The 23,360-nt window shown below is 39.5% G+C and overlaps 1 protein-coding gene across 3 annotated transcripts in view; it reads right to left on the bottom strand.

Moving 5' to 3' along the window:
- Window positions 1-1,580: 1,580 nt before the first annotated feature.
- PREX2 (phosphatidylinositol-3,4,5-trisphosphate dependent Rac exchange factor 2) overlaps window positions 1,581-23,360 on the bottom strand; it is a 304,934-nt gene continuing 283,154 nt past the window's right edge. For 2 of the 3 annotated variants that reach the window (XM_084620587.1, XM_084620585.1), the window contains 2 exons: window positions 16,161-16,228; window positions 6,678-9,577 (listed from right to left, as the gene is read on the bottom strand). In XM_084620587.1, coding sequence (XP_084476713.1) covers window positions 9,532-9,577; window positions 16,161-16,228 — 114 coding nt within the window. In that variant the 3' untranslated portion in view covers window positions 6,678-9,531. Of the gene's footprint in view, window positions 2,331-6,677; window positions 9,578-16,160; window positions 16,229-23,360 lie in introns of those variants that run through there. The other variant, XM_084620586.1, reaches the window with a different exon arrangement.

Below are 23,360 nucleotides of genomic sequence, written 5' to 3' on the forward strand. Positions count from 1 at the left end.
TGATAAATGCAAAGTAATGCACATTGGAAAACATAATCCCAACTATACATACAAAATGATAGCGGTCTAAATTAGCTGCTAAAAAGATCTTGGCATCATTGTGGATAGTTCTCTGAAAACATCCACTCAATGTACGGCAGCAGTCAAAAAAGCGAACAGTGTTAGGCATCATTCGGAAAGAGATAGATAATAAGACAAAGTATCATCATGCCACTGTATAAATACATGGTAAACCTACACCTTGAATTCTGTGTGCAGTTCTGGTCATCCCATCTCAAAAAAGATAAATTAGAATTGGAAAAGATGTAGAGAAGGGTCACAAAAATGATTAAGGGTATGTAACAACTTCCATATGAGGAGAGATTTAAAAGATTGGGATTTTTCAGCTTGGAAAAGAGACAACTGGGGGGGGGGGTGGATGGATATGGAGGTCTATGAAATCATGGTGTGGAGAAAGTGAATAAGGAAGTGTTATTTACTCCTTCACATAACACAAGAATCAGAGACCACCCAATGAAATTAATAGGCAACAGGTTTAAAACAACCAAAAGGAAGTACTTCTTCACACAACACACAGTTAACCTGTGGATGTTTTGAAGACCAAAACTATAACTTGGTTCAAAAAAGAATTAGATAAGTTCACGGAAGATAGGTCTATCAATGGCTATTAGCCAAGATGGTCAGGAATGGAACCCCATGCTCTGGGTGTTCCCTAGCTTCTGATTGCCAGAAGCTGGGAGTGGATAGTGGGGGATGGATCACTTGATAATTAACCTTTCTCTTCATTCCCTCTAAAGCACCTGGCATTGGACACCTTTGGAAGACAGGATACTGGGCTAGATCAACTTTTGGAGCTGAGCCACAGGCTCATCAGTCAACCAGGAGCTAATCTGGAGATCACCTACACTTGTGTCTATGGGTTTAGGAGTGATTGAGACACACCTAAATCCCAAGTATTTCATCTTCTAAAGTCAGTTTGAAAATCTTATGCCTACACTACATCTTATGTCGGCAAAACTTATGTTGCTCAGGGGTGTGCATATTCTACCCCCTGAGTGACATAAGCGCATGTGTTCACAGTGCTATGTCAGAGGGAGAAGCTTCTGTTACTTGCAGAGGTGGGTTTTTTATGACAGGAGAGCATAGAGCGTCTTCACCAGATGTGCTGGAGTGGCACAGCTATATTGGTACAACTGCGCCACTGCAGCTCTGTACATATAGACATGGCCTTACACACACAATCCTTGACCACACCAGCAGAAAATTAGGCACATCCATCCCATAGCACCCAGTGGTCACGAGCAAGCCTACCGCCAACTCTTTAAATATTACAAATGTGCCTACATGGGAATTAGGCACTGGAAAAGACAATCAAATCATCACCAAAGTTCCTAAATTCTGCCTTTCATTCTTTGAAAAAATAGTATATATTTAAAAATAAAATTCTTGTTGTTTGACGTTTACTCTGTACCAGCAGAATTCTGATGGCTGGTGTACCAAACAGTTCAGTAAAACTGAAGGTGTCTTTACAAAAATAAACATTATATATTTCTTAGTTAAACGCTCTGTATAAAGAAAGATTCACAATGGCCATATAATGTTTATTTTATTACCATCTGGTGCTTTGCAATACATTGTTAGTATTCCAGTCTTTAATAGGTAGACTAAAAAAATAAATCACATCTAAAATGGTACATGGTATTAGTTTAACCCATAATCAATATAGTAACTGACTCAAAGTCTGCTACACAGATGCTTTACAAACCACAAAAAATGTAATTCAAATCCACATGTCAAGAGATTTAACATTAAATTACAAATGTTACTTTTAACAAAGTTAAAATTATCTAACCACATGGCTTCTAGTTTGGGAGTTTTCAAAGAGAAACTGTTGATACACTGTGTGAATGTATGTATGTATTTATATATATATATAAAAAGCAGTAATGCTCTAGGACTTTTACTGAGGAGTTACAAAAATATGTTCATCTGAAAAATATGCGCATCTACTTCAATGCAAAAATTAAAACATTTTTAAGTGTTGCACAAGCTTAATTGACTTCACACACTCTACAGTGTTACAAACAGAGTAGTGCTGCTGTAATCATTTTAAACTGACAAATATGTATTCATACAGTACATATATACATACACTAGATAGTTGTGGGTATAACCATGATTTTCAATTATGGGTAATTGCAAATATATACCAACCTGGGAATCCACTACCTTGTGCATTTGAACTGTGGGAGGAATAATTTTCAAGGTGGTATTTCAATTCTCGGCAAAAAAGATTTCCAGCATGGAATTATAATTTCTGGAGGACAGTCCTAGAAATGACAACTTGGCATGATCAGTCACTGGGCAATTTGAAGTTGCTCATAGATATTAGTATCTGCGTATCTCTTATGTATACAGTACATACATTTATACAGACATAGCAGGCACACACAGAGACCGTATGCAAAAAAGCCCACAGGCAGAAAAAATATCTTTAACAAGTTATGTTCTTGAAGGAAAAATGGTTAATGAATATATACAGTATATAAAAATCAATTCAGTCAGTTTACAAAAAATATAATAAGTGAGTTCAATATCTTTTTATACATCAAAATCTAGATATCCTGAGATCGGTATGTACTTCCATCTAATTTACAAATGCTTGGTGTACTGCTGGAGTACAATTAGAAAAGCACGATGTGCAACTGTCAGTGAGCACATAGAGAGAAAACATTTCAGGCAATGTGTTAGTTTTAAGAACTATCCTGCAGGCATCATATTAAAACAACAATAGTGAAAATAAGCAAATATGCTGGCAGACACAAACCTGCCTAGCTGCAAAATTCACAAGTAAAGTATATGTGCATAAGTATACTACGACTTTAGATTTTAAAGCTTCTAATTTTGAAGCCAACCAATGATACTTTCCTATTTTGAACTATTGTTTAACCATTATGCAACAGGACAGGTACTCACATCTTCAGGTACTTGTCTTCTGATATATACAATACATCCAACAATGGATTAGCGATACAAAAACTGATGCCATTCACCTACCATTTTCTTTCAGTAAAAGCAGAACCATAAGGCATAATAAAAACTGATTGAATTTTCAAAATCTTATACTGTAGATGGGAGTCTAATAAATGAGGTTACTGATTGAAATATAATTATTATAGTTCCTAATGGAATTTAGTTTGTTGGTTTAGAGCCAAAACAATCAAAAGAATAGCTCTGGCAGCTCTTGACTGCACTAAGAAGTTAAACTGAAGCACTTGTGCTGAAAACCCAAAAAGGTTTGTCTAAATATACTAAAAAGTTGTCTCAGAGGGTGTGAAATTGAAGTTCTTTTTGCTGATCGCAAAAACACCTTAAATTTGTGTATATCTAATGCAAAAAACTATGTTTGACAACTACAAACTGGAATTAATTCACGATCTTACATTTGTACATTTAAAATCTAAAAGGACAACATAGTAAGTCTTATGATATTTTTTTAATTTATTCAGATCTTAATTTTGAGGAATAGACTAGATCAGTGCTCATTCCACAGAACCAGGACTTTTGAACACCCAATCACATATAGGTGGCAGTTATAGAAACTGTCCTATTCATTCCAGCTCTACCATAGAATAAAAGCATAATCTTCCTCTAGACATGAATGTTGTAATGGATTAACTATTTCATGGCTATTAACCTTTCCTTCTAGATTTTTAAATATTCTATATATCCTTCATAGAATGAAAACTGTAATTACTACTAAGGTGCAGTGGCAATTACATTTAAATAAATAGGTGCGTATATATAAAAAATTTCTTCGCAGATGTGTTTTAGTTCATTTGTATGAAAAAATAAGTTACACACACCAGTTGTCTTCCCCAAATTGCTGTAATATATCGCAGTACAAATAAGCTACATAACTGGTTGCAGAAGAAAAGATTTAACAATTCTTGAAAGTTACCACTTCTTGTCATTTGCAAGCATAAGAATTTATGAGAGGATAAACATGATGTGTGTGTGGTGAGAAACTATTTTTTAATCCTGTGTGTGTACATACCATGAGGGCTAAAGACATCCTTCAGTTATGAACATTTGTAAATATATAATTTAAGAGTAAGGCTTCTTCAGTGGCAATCAGAACTAATTGGGACTTAAATGCGTTAGGATGTGTGATTTATTTGGAAAATGGGCCAAGTGCGAGGATATGCAAATCGCAAGATGTCTGCAACTGATATGGTTAAGATTGGGATTTTCAAAAGGCAGCTAAGCACCCAATTCCCATAGAAATTTAACTGGAGTTGAGGCCTAAACCCTTTAGGTGCCTTTGAAAACATTATCTAAATACCTATATTCATTTACAGCACAGGCCATTGGTTCTAAGAGTTGGAAGAGGCTTGCATAATGAACTTAAGAGAGTTGTATAAACTCTCAAAAATGTGTTTCTAGAGCAAGTAGAGCTGGGGCACTCATCCCTTTTTGTCTTCCCACCCCCATAGGTGTTTGGAGCATATAGTGTAAAAATAGATGCACAAACACAGGGCCAAAATCTTCAATGCCTATTTGGAGAAAACTCTAATCGAAGAGTTTGGTTCAGTGACTTTGTCTAATACCAATCTGACCTCAGTGTTTAATAAATATCTATTATCCTGTGCTTTCAAATGCAAACAACAGCCAATCAAAACTTTTGGCATATTTACGCTCCTGCACTGTCAATGTGACTGAGTTAATATTCAAACATAGCGAGCAATAAAGTGGCGTCTCCTTATTTAGTCACTGATAATATGTGTTCATGTGGCAGATTTACTTCAATAGGGTATATCATGCAGCAATATCACTCTCACTCACCTGATAGCACTCTTGCCTCGAAATAAACATGTTATGTAATCAAGTCTCACAGGAAGACTTGGGCTCATAGTAAATGATGACACCCTCATACTAAACATGTGCTACACAGTTAGTGGTATCATCCCTGGCATGAGAAAATAGTGCATTCCATGTATTTCTTGTGTCCAGCCAAGCAGAAACTGAAGAGCTCTTGCAACTTTCTGAATCAAGTAGGGATTATCCTAGCCAATATTCCCTCTCACAGTAAAATATGCAAGCTGTGAGATACTCTGACTATAATAGGAATTATATGAAACCAAACCCCAGCCCTTTATTTTGTACAAGTGTTGGGTCATCCCAGAAAAATAACCTAGGTTTTCCTATTTCATGTATATCTCATCATGAGAATAGAATTTTGTGTTGATCAAAATGCATCAGAAAGTCACAACTTCCAAAAAGTATTAGAAGGGTGTAAACATACAGAATGGAAGGAAAATTGTGACTTATGAAACATTCAATATAACGTGTTTTTGTCACAGTTTAACAAATTTTTAATAGATTTTACATTTAAGCTTGGATCACTACTTAATTGGTATGAATATACACAAACACACACTGCAGCTATATGTGCGCACATATATTCCTGTGTGTATACAAAAATATTTACTTTGTTACCAAAATTAAGTTCTTTATAGCAAAATCAAGAATACTGAAGAAGGTAGGCATATTAATTTCTCCTCTGGAGAAAAGCAATAAACCCATTGTATGTCCTACATAAAGAATGCTCTTTGCAAAGTACAACTCTGTATTGACAGATCAGCTATTTCTGTATGAGTTAGAGTTAATAAATGTGTTGAAAATTTATAAATAAGTAAATATAGATCTGCTAAATCTATGATGTAGAGGTTTTTGTGCCAAAGCATAACTATAACTATCTGTAGTACAGAAAATACATATACATTTAGATTATATATGCTACTCTCTAATATCTATCTATTACTAGTAGCAATATTTTAAAACATCATTTTTGCTTTAATGTGTATTAATGTGAAGGGTAATTCTGGTGCATTTATTTTCTCTAAAAACACTTTGGCCAGAAAGCAATTAAATGTGAGTATATTTGTCATGGTCCGTCAACATTCTCAATACAGTCTGCAAATTAAATCCATTACATTATAAAGTTACCGATCTCCAAAACCAACAACTTCTACAACTGTAAAATGTAATTGACAAAATATTGTATATGCCGGTATAAAAATATTAAGCTTCAAAACTGTGCTTCATCTTTAAATACTCTAAAATGCAAAATATTCCAGTTTAAAGCTAGAAGTCTGCCTTTAGCTCAATGTACACTGCTTAGATATTATAGCATGTATAATACTGTACAAAGATATACACTACAGTTTGAAGACTCCTGAAATACAGAAGCACAACAAGGTATATTTAAGACAGCTTTTACAGGTCAAAGTCTGAACTTCTTTCTAATTATGGGTGGATATCGGACCCATAATGTCAATTTTCTCTAACTGAAATTTATTTTTCATTCTTATGGCAACTTCAAAAAGAGTAAAACAGCACCATCAATTCACTATGCAATAATAGGTTTCTTTAAACCCAGTACAACAATCTACCCTTAAGATATAGCTGAGTTTACTGTGTTGGAGCTAATTCTGTAAGTATTTATTCACATGAGTAGTCAGACTGAAGTCAATGGGACTACTTATGAGATGAATTTTTACTTTTAATAAAAGGAGGACTTGTGGCACCTTAGAGACTAACAAATTTATTTGAGCATAAGCTTTCATGAGCTACAGCTCACTTCATCGGATGCATTCAGAAGTGAGCTGTAGCTTATGAAAGCTTATGCTCAAATAAATTTGTTAGTCTCTAAGGTGCCACAAGTTCTCCTTTTCTTTTTGCGAATACAGACTAACACGGCTGCTACTCTGAAAACTGTAACGAGAGTGATCACTTAAGGTGAGCTATTACCAGTAGGAGAGCGGGGGGGGGGGGAAAAAACCTTTTGTAGTGATAATCAAGGTGGGCCATTTCCAGCAGTTGACAAGAACATCTGAGGAACAGTGGGGGGTGAAGGGGGGGGGAATAGTTTTACTTTGTGTAATGACACATCCACTCCCAGTCTTTATTCAAGCCTAAGTTAATTGTATCCAGTTTGCAAATTAATTCCAATTCAACAGTCTCTCACTGGAGGCTGTTTTTGAAGTTTTTTTGTTGAAGAATTGCCACTTTTAGGTGTGTAATCGAGTGACCAGAGAGATTGAAGTGTTCTCCAACTGGTTTTTTAATGTTTAATTCTTGACGTCTGATTTGTGTCCATTTATTCTTTTACGTAGAGACTGTCCAGTTTGACCAATGTACATGGCAGAGGGGCATTGCTGGCACATATCGCATTGGTAGATGTGCAGGTGAACAAGCCTCTGATGGTGTGGCTGATGTGATTAGGCCCTATGATGATGTCCCCTGAGTAGATATGTGGACACAGTTGGCAACGGGCTTCGTTGCAAGGATAGGTTCCTGGGTTAGTGGTTCTGTTGTGTGGTGTGTGGTTGCTGGTGAGTATTTGCTTCAGGTTGGGGGGCTGTCTGTAAGCAAGGACTGGCCTGTCTCCCAAGATCTGAGAGAGTGATGGGTCATCCTTCAGGATAGGTTGTAGATCCTTGGTGATGCATTGGAGAGGTTTTAGTTGGGGGCTGAAGATGATGGCTAGTGGTGTTCTGTTATTTTCTTTGTTGGGCCCCTCCTGTAGTAGGTGACTTCTGGGTACTCTTCTGGCTCTGTCAATCTGTTTCTTCACTTCAGCAGGTAGGTATTGTAGTTGTAAGAATGCTTGAGAGAGATCTTGTAGGTGTTTGTCTCTGTCTGAGGGGTTGGAGCCAATGCAGTTGTAACGTAGAGCTTGGCTGTAGACAATGGATCGTGTGGTGTGGTCTGGATGAAAGCTGGAGGCATGTAGGTAGGAATAGCAGTCAGTAGGTTTCCGGTATAGGGTGGTGTTTATGTGACCATCATTTGTTAGCCCTGTAGTGTCCAGGAAGTGGATCTCTTGTGTGGACTGGACCAGGCTGAGGTTGATGGTGGGATGGAAATTGTTGAAATCATGGTGGAATTCCTCAAGGGCTTTTTTTCCATGGGTCCTGATGATGAAGATGTCATCAATGTAGCGCAATTAGAGTAGGGGCATTAGGAGACGAGAGCGGAGGAAGCGGTGTTCTAAGTCAGCCATAAAAATGTTGGCATACTGTGGGGCCATGCGGGTACCCATAGCAGTGCCGCTGATTTGAAGGTGTATATTGTCCCCAAATGTGAATTAGTTGTGGGTGAGGACAAAGTCACAAAGTTCAGCCACTGGTGTGCCGTGACATTATCGGGGATACTGTTCCTGACGGCTTGTAGTCCATCTTTGTGTGGAATGTTGGTGTAGTGGGCTTCTACATCCATAGTGGCCAGGATGGTGTTTTCAGGAAGATCACCGATGGATTGTAGTTTCCTCAGGAAGTCAGTGGTGTCTCGAAGATAGCTGGGAGTGCTGGTAGCGTAGGGCCTGAGGAGGGAGTCTACATAGCCAGACAATCCTGCTGTCAGGGTGCCAATGCCTGAGATGATGGGGCGTCCAGGATTTCCAGGTTTATGGATCTTGGGTAGCAGGTCAGAGTTCCAGGGGTGTGTCTGTGCGGATTTGTTCTTGTGCTTTTTCAGGGAGTTTCTTGAGCAAATGGTGTAGTTTCTTTTGGTAACCCTCAGTGGGATCAGAGGGTAATGGCTTGTAGAAAGTGGTGTTGGAGAGCTGCCTAGCAGCCTCTTGTTCATATTCCGACCTATTCATGATGATGACAGCACCTCCTTAGTCAGTCTCTTTGATTATGATGTCAGAGTTGTTTCTGAGGCTGTGGATGGCATTGTGTTCTGCATGGCTGAGGTTATGGGGCAAGTGATGCTGCTCTATGTATATAAATCTCCCCACTGTATTTTCCACTGAATGCATCCGATGAAGTGAGCTGTAGCTCACAAAAGCTTATGCTCAAATAAATTTGTTAGTCTCTAAGGTGCCACAAGTACTCCTTTTCTTTTTGGGAATACAGACTAACACGGCTGCTACTCTGAAACCTCTTATTTTTAATAGGCATTTACAGCATATACCAGAAGTGTTAATTTCCTTATTGCTAAAAATTAAGAAATTGTGATAAAATATTGGGAAAGAAGGGAATTAGCAGTGCACGGGACATCAAATGTGTCACGTGTCAAACCCTGGAGGATTTATTTTAGGCTTTTTCCTTTTTCAAGTTCATTCTGTGACCAAAGGAACAGCTTTTACCTGGTTCAGATGGAATGGGTTTGCCATTAGATATTTGCTTTCATGCTGCTGCCAATGCATAATGGGGTAATTTGCATTGCTGAACTGGCCACATGAGATACAACCTGATTCCAGTGTAAAATGTCCAGGTAAAAACCCATAAAGTTTCTGTTTTATGGAAGGGAGACCATAGTGCATGGAGTCCAGAAATATTTTCTCCAGAAGTCAGTTGTCCAATGCTGACAGAAGAATATTAAGGACAGACACTTCTTTATCCTGAGTGAAGGGCCTCTATTTATCAATTCTCCAGGCACGTTCTACTAGAATGCCATTTAATTTTGCTGTATAGTCCAATGTCTTAAAAGATGTTACTTGGTTACTTCCTGAATAGTTCTTCATTCCTCCCCAGCAGGAGGTGGTGGCTGGCATAGTTTGTATAATCTGGCAAAATGAAAAAGAGCCATCATATTAGTCTGGGAGTACTATTATTATTAAAATGGTCTGTTACAGGCAAAACAAACTAAATCTAACAGGGCTGATTCTCTTTTCACTGTAAATCAGGAGTAACTCCACTGAAGTCAATAGATTAATACTAACATAAAACTAGAGTGAAATTAGAATCAAGCACATAATGTACATGGTTCTTGTCAACATGAATCTCTGCTTATTCAAATGCACAAGTCTATAAATAATCAGACATCAGCAGCCAAGTAACACCTCAGTTATGGAGCCAAGTTTTCCTACTTCTGCACTCAAGGTCACATTCGGAGACAAGTCAACCACCTGATTGGTGGTATGATCATCTACACTGGAAAATTTTACTTGTTGACTAATACCGCTGAAGTTATATTTTGGTGATCAAGTTGCTACAAATGCAAGCTGCAAAGTCAGTCCTTTCTCTCCATCACTCAAACAAGCAGAAGCCAGTGACTTTTGTAACCTCAGCTCTACTTAGGACAGCTCTGCTCTCCAGTTTGCCTTGCCCTGTCAAGGACTGCAGTATATATGCACAGCAATTTGCAGACCAAATTCCTATTGGCCGCTCATCACATGTTTTATTAACTGTTTATTTTTTTCTCTATTTGTACATCTCCTACAAAATGCTCCCATGTGGTCTTGGGTTCCAGCAGACTAACACAGACAATAGATGCACCACAAGTGCATATGTCAGCCTTCAAATTTTGGAGAGAGAGACATTAACTGAAGTCAGACAGAGAAATTAAGGACTCAAGGTAACAGGTTCAATGCAAAAAGAGATCAATACAGTCTGAAATAGTTGTGTTGCCAGTGTTTGTCAGCTCCTCCATTTATGAAGACTCTGACACGTCTATTAAGTACTTCATCACAGGTTGACTTTTAACACATTTGTAAAGTTACCATCACATTAATACCAAAACTAAAGGACAATTATTCTGACTTGAGGCTCACTGTAGAGAGGACTTTTCTGTTCTCTGAGAAAGGGTAGGTCCATCACTTTGCAGCATCTCCCCTCACACTGCAGCACTGTGACACAGTGCTAAGAATGATCTAATCTGGAGGCTACATAGTTCCTGAGAGAAAGTGCATCATTGCAGCAGGTAGAAAGAGATAAAAGGAAGAGACTAAGGAGTCTGGCAGGGCAGGGAGGAAGTGTGGCAGAATCCAAAATGAAGTGATCATTGCACATAAAGCAGATGTCAGGAGATTGTGACATTGGCAAAGCCAGAGAGTAAGAAATAAAAATATGTTTAATGGGTCTGAGTATTATGAAAGATGCTGATACCTACACTTTGTGGTACCTGAAATTTTGCAGGGAAGTTTGCAAACTTCCCAACCAAACTTCAAATATCTTTAGAATTAAAGAAGATTAGGATTGGAAGAGATCTCAAGAGGTCATCTAGTCCAACCCTCTGCTCAAAGCAGGATCAACCCCAGCTAAATCATCCCAGCCAGGGCTTTGTCAAGACGGACCTTAAAAACCTCTAAGGATGGAGATTCCACCACCTCCCTAGGTAACCCATTCCAGTGCTTCACCACCCTCCTAGTGAAATAGTGTTTCCTAATATCCAACCTAGACCTCCCCCACTGCCACTCGAGACCATTACTCCTTGTTCTGTCATCTGCCACCATTGAGAACAGCTGAGCTCCATCCTCTTTGGAACCCCCCTTCAGGCAGCTATCAAATTCCCCCTCACTCTTCTCTTCTGCAGACTAAATAACCCCAGTTCCTTCAGCCTCTCCTCATAAGTCATGTGCCCCAGCCCCCTAATCATTTTCATTGCCCTCAGCTGGACTTTCTCCAATTTGTCCACATCCTTTCTGTAGTGGGGGCCCCACAACTGGATGCAATACTCAAGATGTGGCCTCGCCAGTGCTGGAGAGAGGGGAATAATAACTTCCCTCGATCTGCTGGCAATGCTCCTACTAATGCAGCCAATATGCCATTAGCCTTTGTGGCAAGAAGGGTACACTGTTGACTCTTATCCACCTTCTCATCCACTGTAATCCCCGGGTCCTTTTCTGCAGAACTGCCACTTAGCCAGTCGGTCTCCAGCCTATAGAAGTGCATGCGATTCTTCCATCGAAGTGCAGGACTCTGCACTTGTCCTTGTGGAACCTCATCAGATTTCTTGTCTAGGTCACCCTGGACCCTATGCCTACTCTCCAGTGTATCTACCTCTCCCCCCAGCTTAGTGTCATCTGTGAACTTACTGAGGGTGCAATCCATCCCATCATTCAGATAATTAATGAAGTTGTTGAACAAAACCGGCTCCAGGACAGACCCCTGGGGCACTCCGCTTGATACTGGCTGCCAACTGGACACCGAGCTGTTGATCACTACCCGTTGAGCCTGACGATCTAGCCAGCTTTCTATCCACCTTACAGTCCATTCATCCAATCTATATTTTTTTTTAACTTGCTGGCAAGAATACTGTGGGAGACCGTATCAAAAGCTTTGCTAAATTCAAGATATCTCACATCCACCATTTTCTCTATATCCTCAGAGCCAGTTATCTCTTCATAGAAGGCAATCAGGTTGTTCGGGCATGACTTGCCCTTGGTGAATCCAGGCTGACTGTTCCTGATCACCTTCCTCTCCTCCAAGTGCTTCAAAATGGATTCCTTGAGGACCTGCTCCATGATTTTTCCACAGACTGCGGTGAGGCTGACCAGTCTGTAGTTCCCTGGATTCTCCTTCTTCCCTTTTTAAAAGATGGGCACTATATTTGCCTTTTTCCAATCATTCAGGACGTCCCCCGATCGCCATGAATTTTCAAAGATAATGGCCAATGGCTGTGCAATCACATCAGCCAACTCCCTCAGCATCCTTGGATGCACTAGATCCGGCCCCATGGACATGTGCATGTCCAGCTTTTCTCAATAGTCTTTAACCTGTTCTTTCACCACTGAGGGCCACTCACCTCCTCTCCATACTGTGCTGCCCAGAGCAGCAGTCTGGGAGCTGTCCTTGTCTGTGAAGACCAAGGCAAAAAGAGCATTGAGTACTTCAGCTTTTTCTACATCATCTGTCACTCGGTTGCCTCCCCCATTCAGTAAGGGTCCCACACTTTCCCTGACCGTCTTTTTGTTGCTAACATACCTGTAGAAATCCTTCTTGTTACCCTTCACATCCCTTGCTAGCTGCAGCTCCAATTGTGCTTTGGCCTTCCTGATTACACCCCTGCATGCTCAAGCAATAATGATTACATTCAAATAAGTTAAGCATTTCATTGTTAATTTGTAATGTAACAAAAGCATAAATCTGGACAGGTGGCATGGCTGCATAAATGATTTGGGATCAGTGTTGAGCCTTTGCTTTCTGGGCAAATAAAAAACCAGTTCGTTACTGTAGAGTAGTCAGGGTGGATCCCATTGTTAGTGCGCATGAGCCTCATGCATGTGGGATCGAAGTCTTTGGAACAGAAGTGTCCATCAAGGCCGTGCTTGAGCTCCCACATGAGGGCATAAAAGGTGGAGCAGACATGAACCTCCCACAGTTCCATGGCAATTTGAAGCCCATTGTAGCTGAGGACTCTGAAAAGTTAGAATAGGAGGTGGGTTGTGGAAGCCACACTGACTACAACATCTCAAAGAACCAGTTCCTGTGGGGTAAGTAACCATTCTTTAGTCTTTGAGTACGTGTCTATGTGAACCCCACCGGAGGTGACTGCCAAGCAGTGTCCCCTCATGACGTGGGAATGAGTTAAACAGCTGGTTCAGGAATACTCTACCAAACTTGGTATCTGCTTTGGCAGCCAAGTCCAAAGCAAGTCTAATGCTTAACAAAAGTCAGTGGACTACTCCACATTACAGATTTCAGAAACTGGCACATTCCTGGAACAGGCAGAGGTTGTTGCTTTAGTTCCAGTGGAGAGCCTTTGTGTTTGGTGGGGACAGGTACACCAGTTAGCCAGTAACACAGCAAGATTCTGTGTTAGCCAATTTGATATTCTCTGATGAGATAGATGGCCTGACCTTTAGAATGGCCAGCTGTAACCAGAAATAAGTGAAGGGTAGTCTGAAGGGTTTTGTTCTGTCGATGTACTAAAGCCAGAGTCTGGGAATATCCAGAGTATGCAGCTTCTTCTCTCCCAGTGTAGAGCAGGGCTTTGGGAATAAGACAGGTACTCTTAATGAATGATTTAGATGAAACTCTGAGCCCACCTTAGGGATGAATTTCAGGTGAGGCTCAGCACCACCATATCTCGGTGGAATGTCATGTAGGGAGGTTCAGCAATAAATGCTTGCAGCTCTCTCTGTCTTCTGGCTGAAGTGATAGCAACTAAGACAGTCTTCAGAGTGAGACTGTGTAAGAAGCATTCTGAAAGAGGTTCAAAGGGAGATTAGGAGCCTCACAAGCACTATACTGAGATACCAGGCAGAGGCAGGTTCTCTGATTAGTAAGCAAGTATGTAATAGCATATACTGAAGCATCAAGTATGAATCTCGGCCCTTTGCCAGGGTCAGACATGAGTATCGGTATCAGGTTCAGTTGTGGGTCTAATTTCTCCTGTGCTCTCTGGTTTTGTTAGAGGGCTCGGAAGCCCTCTTCTTGGAGGAGCAGTGTTTCGAGTGCTCCTTCCAGGACTGTCCTCTCTGTTTGGAGCTATGATTGAGCTCCATCTGTCTGTGTCTCTTGACATCTCCTTTTTGTGTGGGCAGAAGTGCCAAAGGTATTGAAACCAAGGCTCCCAATGCTGAAACTACCAGCATGGTCAGCATCAGAGTTGTTGATGCCAGCTTAGTTGGATTCCTTTTCAACATCTTTTCACTGCCCCATCCTGAGGCGTGAAGCCTGCTTTAGGGAGTACTGCCTGATGCTGTTTTTTCTGGCCCCGCTCTGGTAGTTGCCATCACCTCTGGGTCTGAAGAAACCTGCACAAGACTACTCTAGCAGATGTAGCTTGAGCTGGGGGGTCCCTGCATTTGTGGGTTCTTGCAGAGAGCGACTTACACAAAGCACTTATCTGGAATGTGGATCTCCCTGAAGTAGAAAAGGCATCAGCTGTGTCTGTCTTTGAAGGGAATCAGTGTGTTGCAAGCCGGGCAGAGTTTGAACCTTGCCAGTTTAGCATCTGCCATTAGATGAGGCAGTTGGCATGAAGCATCTCACTCCACTGTACCAGATTTATGCAGGAGCATCTTTGATTTTCTTCCCCCCCCCAACCCCCCAAAAAAAGTTTCAATCTGAAGAAAAGGGAATGTGAAAATAAAGTTTCTTCACAGAAGGTAGTTGTAAACCAAGGTGAAGTCTCTAAGGAGTCATGGGTTGGAAACTCGCTGGGTTCCGCCTTGCTGCCAGAAGCAGTAAGAGGGAACCGAGAGAGGGTTGTGTCTGCTCGGCCCTTTCTGTCCTTGGAAAGGAGCACAATGCAGCACAGGGCACTAACATGGAACTAACCAACACTGCTATTCAAAAGACTCTGATCTCACATGTTTGAGGTGCATGTGCACCCACAGTAGGATCCCTGCTGACACATATACTCGAAGCAGCTGCTCAGATACAATGCAGAGGAGATTAACTATCAATGAGTGATGCCTGGTTGCTCCATAAGTGATTTTTGTAAGGAACTCATGAAGTGGTCTGTTCTCCTGCTGGAGAAAAATTGGTGGAATCAGTTGCCAGAAAGGGGGCCAGAAAGCTGATGGTTCCTAAGAAGGAAGGGCTGGGGAATCCAGAGGATCCTGTATGGACTGGTTGGGAACGCAGAGACTTCCCCATGGTTAGACAGCTAAGGGGAGACAATGGCAATACATTCCACATTAAAAAACCTCTCATGCTTCAGATTATGTGGTATGAATTTTAACATTTCTATTTTTGGGGAAACAAAGATAAAACTTGCTAACACAAAATGATATAAATCCAGGAGATATTTCACACTACTGGTTTTACTTCCAAAGCTTTTAACACTTGGGTAACAAACTCCCCACCTTTGTAACTTATCAAATTGTGGTCAATTTCATTTGAATTGTTTTGGAAATAAGCTCAAAAAAAGGAAAAGACACAGACAGACAGACAGACACACACACAGAGTTTTCTCTTTTGATTATTTTATTGATCAGAATCCTGAAGTCTCTCTCATATGTAGCTTTGTTGTTTGCCATTGTTTATGTTCATTTGCAAATACATCTCTCTTAAATATTGTATTGTTCCTTACTGGAATTTTAACACCTCAGTGGGTCTATTATCTGTTATCTACATATATTCCTGTTTATGTATCTATAGTATATCACTGTGTAATTATTATTCAACAACAGAGTATTAGATTTTAATCAAACTGAGAGACTGTAAACAATCAGGTAAACTTCAGAGTAAATTTTCAGAGTATTGCATGAAGTTTTAATTCTGCAACTAGTTTACTGTAATTGGAGTTGTGTGGTTTTAAACCCAAGTAATTCTCTGGATATTAAGAAGCCAAACTTTGTCCATAAGTACACAGTGAAGTCAATGTGAGCTGCATGCTTGTGACTGGGAAAATGATTAGGCAAAAACTAGACAAATCATGGTCTTGGTCACAAACAACTGATTCTACTATTTAGTTACCTTGGGACAGATTGTGGTGTTCGGTCCCTCACTCCTAAATTCTTGGCAGTGTTCTGCACTCTTGCTCCCTGCAAGAAAGAAAAAAAAAATTGCTTCAGATAGAACTAATGTAAGTTTTAGTGTACCTCCTGGGTGTATAATAGGCCCAGGATTAGATTTATCAATAAATAAACTTCATTATTGATGTCCTACGTAAATAATTCTTTTCTTTTGAATGCAACCAAGAAAAACAGTTTCTAATAAAAGCTACTAAATATGATTTTATAAAGGTGCAAGAAAAGAGACACAGCTGTTCTGTTCTTTCAGCTAATAACTACTCTTTCACGTAAAACATAAAAACAGATAAAACAAAGTTCTTCACAAAAAAAGTTTAACATTTAAGTTGTGAAGAAGCTAACAACTACACTACTCTCACACTGCTGATTCAGTTTGCCTGGCATTCCTCACTCTTGCACAATTCCTATCACAATCAGTGTGAGTTCTGAGTAAGTATTACCGGTTCCATCCCACACCCAAGAATCCTCCTTATGATCAACTGTTTGTTTACAGAGAAGGATGGCCTGTGCTTAAGGCACTAGATGAGGACATGGTAGATATGGGTTCTATTCTTGGCTCTGACACAATCTTCCTGTACAACCTTGGCTAAGTTACTTACTCTCTCTGTGTCTCAGTTCCCCATTCATAAGACAGGAATAATAGTGCTTTCCTACCTCACAGGGATATTGTGAGGATGAATTCATTTAAGCATGCAAGCTGCTCAAATACTATATTGATGAGCGACACAGAAAAGTGAACTTAATTAACAATGGAACTTAATTAACCTGACTTTCCAAAAACAGTCGGCAAACAATGGCATATCTACTAGACTTATTATTGCCAACCAAAGAGAATAGATCTAATAGACCTACTGTTAGGATATAGATATTCAGGCCTGTCTGCAAAGGCCTGTACTTTAAGAATTTAGGTGTATTCTTATCACTTGGCTAGTTCTAGAGGTATAAAAGAAAGAATCAAAATCACTGTCTGCTGGTGTAAGGGCCTTCTCTTACTGTGACAGTCTGAGGCCCTGTTCTTAGGCTAAGGCCTTTGGCTAAGCAGCAGAGGCAGCCATAAGCTAGGAAGCGAACAGTCACATCCTCACATTCCAAACTAGTCACATTGAAATAAGGTGCTATTGGGCTGTCAGGCACTATCAGGACAGGATTGTATTCCTATCACCTCCAGAGAAAGGGAAGTGCCTAGAAAATGTAAAAGGAAACTTAGTTTGATAGCATCCTGTCTGGCAAGAACTCACTTATCAATAGCTGGGATGTGAAATCCTCACTTCTGTATTGTTTTGTCATTATAGTTCCCACTTTGCTATTGTTTGTCTGTATAATCTCTGTCTGGTTCTGTGATTGTTTCTGTCTGCTGTATAATTAATTTTGCTGGGTGTAAACTAATTAAGGTGGTGGGATATAATTGGTTAGCTAATCATGTTACAATATGTTAGGATTGGTTAGTTAAATTTCAGTAGAATGATTGGTTAAGGTGTAGCTAAGAATAATACTATATAAATTAGGGGCAAACAGGAAGTAAGTTGAGATTCGAAAATAAGGAAAAAGGAACTTGTATTTAAGCTTGCTGGAAGTTCACCCCAATAAACATCGAATTGTTTGCACCTTCGGACTTTGGGTATTGTTGCTCTCTGTTCATGCGAGAAGGACCAGGGAAGTGGGAGAGTGAAGGAATAAGCTCTCTAACACCTACTATTGCCAATCTTTGTTTTCTAGTTTTTAGAGGAAGCAAAACCTATTCATTCTCTCTCTCTCTCTCTCTCTCTCCCAGGTCAAATGCAAAACAAAATGAAGACAACAAATAACTGCACAAGAAGGTATAAACAGATTAATCTCACAATAATTAAAGTGAGATAATATTAAATTTGTGTGGGATACAGGTAAAGCTATATCTAAAATAAAGACATATCTGTAGTGACAAACCGTGCAACGGTATGGCTCAACCATTGATTGGATTGAGTATTACAGTGAGTAAACAAATTGCATTTTGGCTAAAATTTGGTACCTCAGTCCACTACCACAATAAAATCCCCACGTTAGTACACAATAAAGGACTCAAACTAAAGCTGGAACAGACTAAATACCTGCAGGCAGCAGGTATTCACAATTAGAGTAAACAGACACATGCAACTTAAAAATCAGTGTTTTGTTATCTTATCTATTTTTTAAGTTTAATGGTACTGAAGAAAAAACAACCCCACACTTATCTACTTAAATAACTCTAGAACAACTATGAAAAATTAAATTCATGAAATGGTTCATAAATAGCATTGCTTTCATGTTTTATAAAGTACAATATATTCTGAGAAATCAAAAATATTGATTAAAGTTTTTAACGTTAGATATTGGCAAAACACACATCATTGGTACATCTAATTTGGAAAACCCTGATGCCAATATCTCTATGACACAGGTAACTCTACCATCATTCATAAACCACTTTGAGTTCTTTGACATGGGTATGTATATATCAAAGATAAATTGCTGATGGTCAAGATCCATGTGATTAATTTAACTGAATACCAGTGTATACATAATATATATGAGAATATATTAACATTAATCATATGTAGATCTTGACTTTTAACACTGTAACTGCTTCTGAGGAAGAAAAATAACAAATTTTTATTTACATCACCCACTAGACAAATTAATCCTAATATCTAGCTAGCATAGTAAATCAAAAGTGTTGATTTCAAAGGATTCTGGCTTTATACATCCATCTAATATATTGTTTATCAGGAGAACAAATTAGACCTTACTTAAACCACCCCCACCAACAGATTCATTTTTTCTCCTGGGGGGTGGGAGGTGGGAATCAGGATTACTAATAATGTGATCCTTCATCTTCCATTTTAGTATATCTACATCACTTGTGAGTTTATTTTTTATTCAAGAAATAAATTTGCTTTTTTTTTCTGCACATCTAATATTTTTTAAACAATAACAATCTGCACGTTGAAATTGCTAGCCCCATATTGCAGTAACAGATAGCACAGTTAAAGGGCATTAGAACTCTTTGCTCTGTGAACTGATAGTGCCTGGGCACTCATGGAAGATGACCTTTAGCTTTGGGTAGAGAAAGTTCCACCATCAGATCTGTAAATCAATTTATGAAGTGGTATTTCCATTGTCGTTAGAAAAAAAAAAAGAAAAGACAGGCCCACTCTGCGAGGACACTTACATAAGAACGGCCATACTGGGTCAGACCAAAGGTCCATCTAGCCCAGAATCCTGTCTTTCAACAGTGGCTAATGCCAAGTGCTTCAGAGGGCATGAACAGAACAGGAAATCATCAAGTGATCCATCCCCTGTCATCCACTCCCAGCTTTTGGCAATCAGAGGCTAGGGGACACTCATAGTATGGGGTTGCATCCCTAATCATCTTGGGTAACAGCTACTGATGGATCTATCCTCCCTGAACTTATCCAGTTCTTTTTTGAACCCAGTTCACAATACCCCCAGCAATGATTTTCACAGCTTGACACTTGTTTAAGGAGGGCAAAAAGTGACCATATTTTTGTGACGTTCTGTACCCCAAAGCAATACCCTGGCACTCCCATATTTACAATGGTGATATAATTATGATATGTTTTATGCAAAGTATGCCTTGTAAGGTATCATTCTAAAAGTCTTGATCTGTTGAACGTTAATATCTCATTGGAATGTATGTGCTGTCATTGTATCTGAAGTTATGAATATTAACTATGTACCAGCATTTCAAATGTGTTTGCTCCTACAGTAACTCCCACAAGGTAGTTTATATCCAGTCTAGCCAGCACATTGTGAACAGACTATTTAAGCTAATGGCCCATCAATGAACACAATGGGCCATTTCAGAAGCTTATCCTCACCTGATGGACTTTTCTAGGGACGTTCTAGCCAGAATATGGGTAATGACCCCTGCTATGACTCATCGAAGAATGCAAGGGCATGTGACTGGAACATATGATACTGGACTCCATCTTGTGCCTGTACTTTTACACTAACTGTGCCTGGGGTTTTTGTTTGGGACAATGAAGTGTCATGGCAGAAGCTATAAAAGGGGAAGTGACATCATCACTTGGCCTCACTTCCCCCACAACTCAACACCTGGAAACACCATAGGAACAAAGTCTGAACTGGGGATGTGGTCCCAAGCTGAAGGGATTTCTAGCCCGTGTATGGAAGATTGATGGACTGTTTGTACCATCAGGGTGAGACACTGCTTGATTCAAATCCTGTCTAATGTAAGGAACTTAGATTGTGATTTTTTTTTATTTTTTAGGTAATCAACTTTGGTCTGTACACTATTACTTACAATCACTTAGAATCTATTTTTCTGTAGTTAATAAATCTGTTTTATATTTTTTACCTAAAACAGTGTGTTGTTTGAAGTGCAAAGTGAAATCTGCTCAGGAACAGGGGCTGGTGAATTGTCTTCTCCACACTAAGGAAGGGGCAAACTGAGTAAAAAACTTACACTGGTCAGGCTTCTGACCAGGGCTAGATGATACAGCTCTGGGGTCCTAGGCTAAGGAGCTGTGGGGGGTTGGCTGGAGCTCTCTATTGTTGGTTCATGAGTGGCGGGCAAAAGCACTCATGTAACTTCAATTGGGTGTGTCCATGCTTATGTATGGCTGTGCAAGTGCAAGACCTGGAGAGGACTGCAGCTTATCACAGCCTTACAGTGTGAGAGGGGGCCCAGACTGGTATGCCAGAGGGCTCAGCTGTATCCCAGTTCCAGGTTGCACCTCAGGGAAGTCCGTCACAGTTTTGAAAAAAAGTAGCTTACATTTGTGCCTATATAATCAACTGAGCACAAAATCTGTATCGCAGTGTTATAGAAAATGCAATGTTATTGTATATCCATGTCAAAGCAGTGAAAAAACGTTATTCCTTCTCCATATCTTCTTCCATGTGGACTCTATGCAAACTATGAGCTCATCCTCAACGCCTCTATCCTCTCCATATTTAAGTTTCTCTTGAAGACTCACTTTTGTCATGGTATTTATAGAGAATTAAGCTGATCTGTTTGTGTGTATGTGTATAGATATACACATATTATATATATATATATATACACACACATACATATACACACACGCACACATATATATATATATATATAGCCTTTTGTTGTTCCTTTTGTCCTGTCCTCTGTTTACTTATCTGTTCTTAGATTGTCAATTCCTTGGAGAAAAGAGCATCCTTCCTGAGTATTTGGAAAGTGGCTACCATGTAGTGATAAGAAAAATTTTAACAATAATCTCATACGCTTTTATGATCAGTTATATCAACAGCTCATCTCCCCTAACTTATTACACATTCCAGGCATTTGGGAAGTTATTCTTCATTAATATTGTTGAGGTCCCTGTTAAGGTTTTGCATTAGAATTCAATCTTGACGACTTTAGAGTACATATTGCTTTTGGGGATGTGGTTGGAGATGAAAATAAAAGCTTTATGGAGTGTTTGAGTGTGTTAACAACAGCTGTATATACAGGCAATACAAATGTGGAAAGGAATGCACAAGTCTTTCTCCTTAACTTTTTTCCATGCTTTTAAGGTTCTGGGTGGGTGCGTTGTGTCCTGATGCAACCTTAACTGCCATTAAACATAGTTTTTTGTTTGTTAATTTCCCAGTTTTTAATACAGCTTTGTGTATTTCAGCGAATAGTGCCCCAAAAGTCATGGAGAAAGGGAACTGTACCTGTCTGGGAATCAGAGGAATAAACCATGCCGCTGAAGCCACTCAACTATGATGATCCTTCTGAAGGGTATGAAAGGCTATGATATATCTCAGTAAATTCTTCATGTCTAAAATATTTCGTCCCCATTTAAAAGTTACTGAAAGTAAGTACACCAAGAGCAACCCTCCATATTTAGCAGTGACAACATAATTGTCAGCTAGAGAGAAACTTTGTGAAGGAATCTCTGTCACCTTTCACTTTCTGAAACATTATATAGCCTCTCATGGACTACTGGAAATTGGATACAGCCATGAGGGGCTGCAGCAGCAGGGTGCATACCTGGATTCTAGCATCAAGTCTGTCTTTTGCACTCCGCCTTCTTCTGGATGCCCCACACCGTCCCTGCAAGTCTGAAGCTTGCCAACACCAAGAATTAAACCCATGCAGCGCTAAAAGCACAAGTCCTTACAGCTTGTGCTAGAGAGACAGGCTCTCAAGCAAAAAGCTGTCACAGACTCCTCTCCTCTGTGTATTGGACACATGCAATGTTGGAGTATTAACACAGCGTGTGAGGGTGATAGAATTTGCATTAGCAAAAACCCATTTAGACACCTGTTTTTTTAGAGTGCTAATTCTGTCAGGAGTAAGCCCAAGCGTTAGAATCTATTATTTATATTCACCGATTTTCATGCTTGAAGAGTGTAAAAGCAGGTGATTGTTCAGTAATTTATACATTTAAAATTATTGTAGACTGGATTAAATAATGAAAAGCAGAAGTCACTTAATTTGAATGCATTGGTGGATTCCAGCTCATCCCTGTAATACTAACTGTAATAAACAGGGCTCTGATCCTCAATTCTTACAGTACAAGCATTTGTGGACTTGAAATTATAAATAACAGGGCAAATACACTGAAAACTATGTTCCAGGGGTACAGCCCAAACAACTAATTATGACATTCTTGTTACGTATGAGTCTAACCGCATTCAATTTAATAGGGAAAAAATCCACTTCTGAGGTTGCCCTATTTAAGCAGGTTTCCTCCATTATCCACTTTGGGTGCCCTCAGATGTGTTAGGGTTTGTCTACATGGTGCCAGCAAACTCACTAGAGGGGTGTGATTTGTAAAGCACTCTAACATGCTGCAGTCTGTGTAGATCCTCTTGGTGTGCTCTAAAAGGTACCTAGTTCACATTCAGGGTCTAATCTAACAGTTTGTCCACATGGTGGGTAACGCATATTACAGGAACATGATTTCTAAAGCTCATGAATGTGTTGCATATTAATTGGACCACGTAGACCCTGCTAGTGTGTATTACAAGTTCCCCTACTGCATTTTAATATAGTGCGGGTTCCATTATTAAATTATGGTGTGTGCATGTAATATCTAGTTAAAACAATTAAAATAAAATGGAAATAGCAACCAGATTATATTAAGTAAACTCAAATAACATATATAGCTTTGGGATGAAA

The sequence above is a fragment of the Lepidochelys olivacea genome (genome assembly GCF_965140295.1).
Source record: "Lepidochelys olivacea isolate rLepOli2 genome assembly, chromosome: 2".
NCBI classification, from domain to species: domain Eukaryota; kingdom Metazoa; phylum Chordata; order Testudines; family Cheloniidae; genus Lepidochelys; species Lepidochelys olivacea.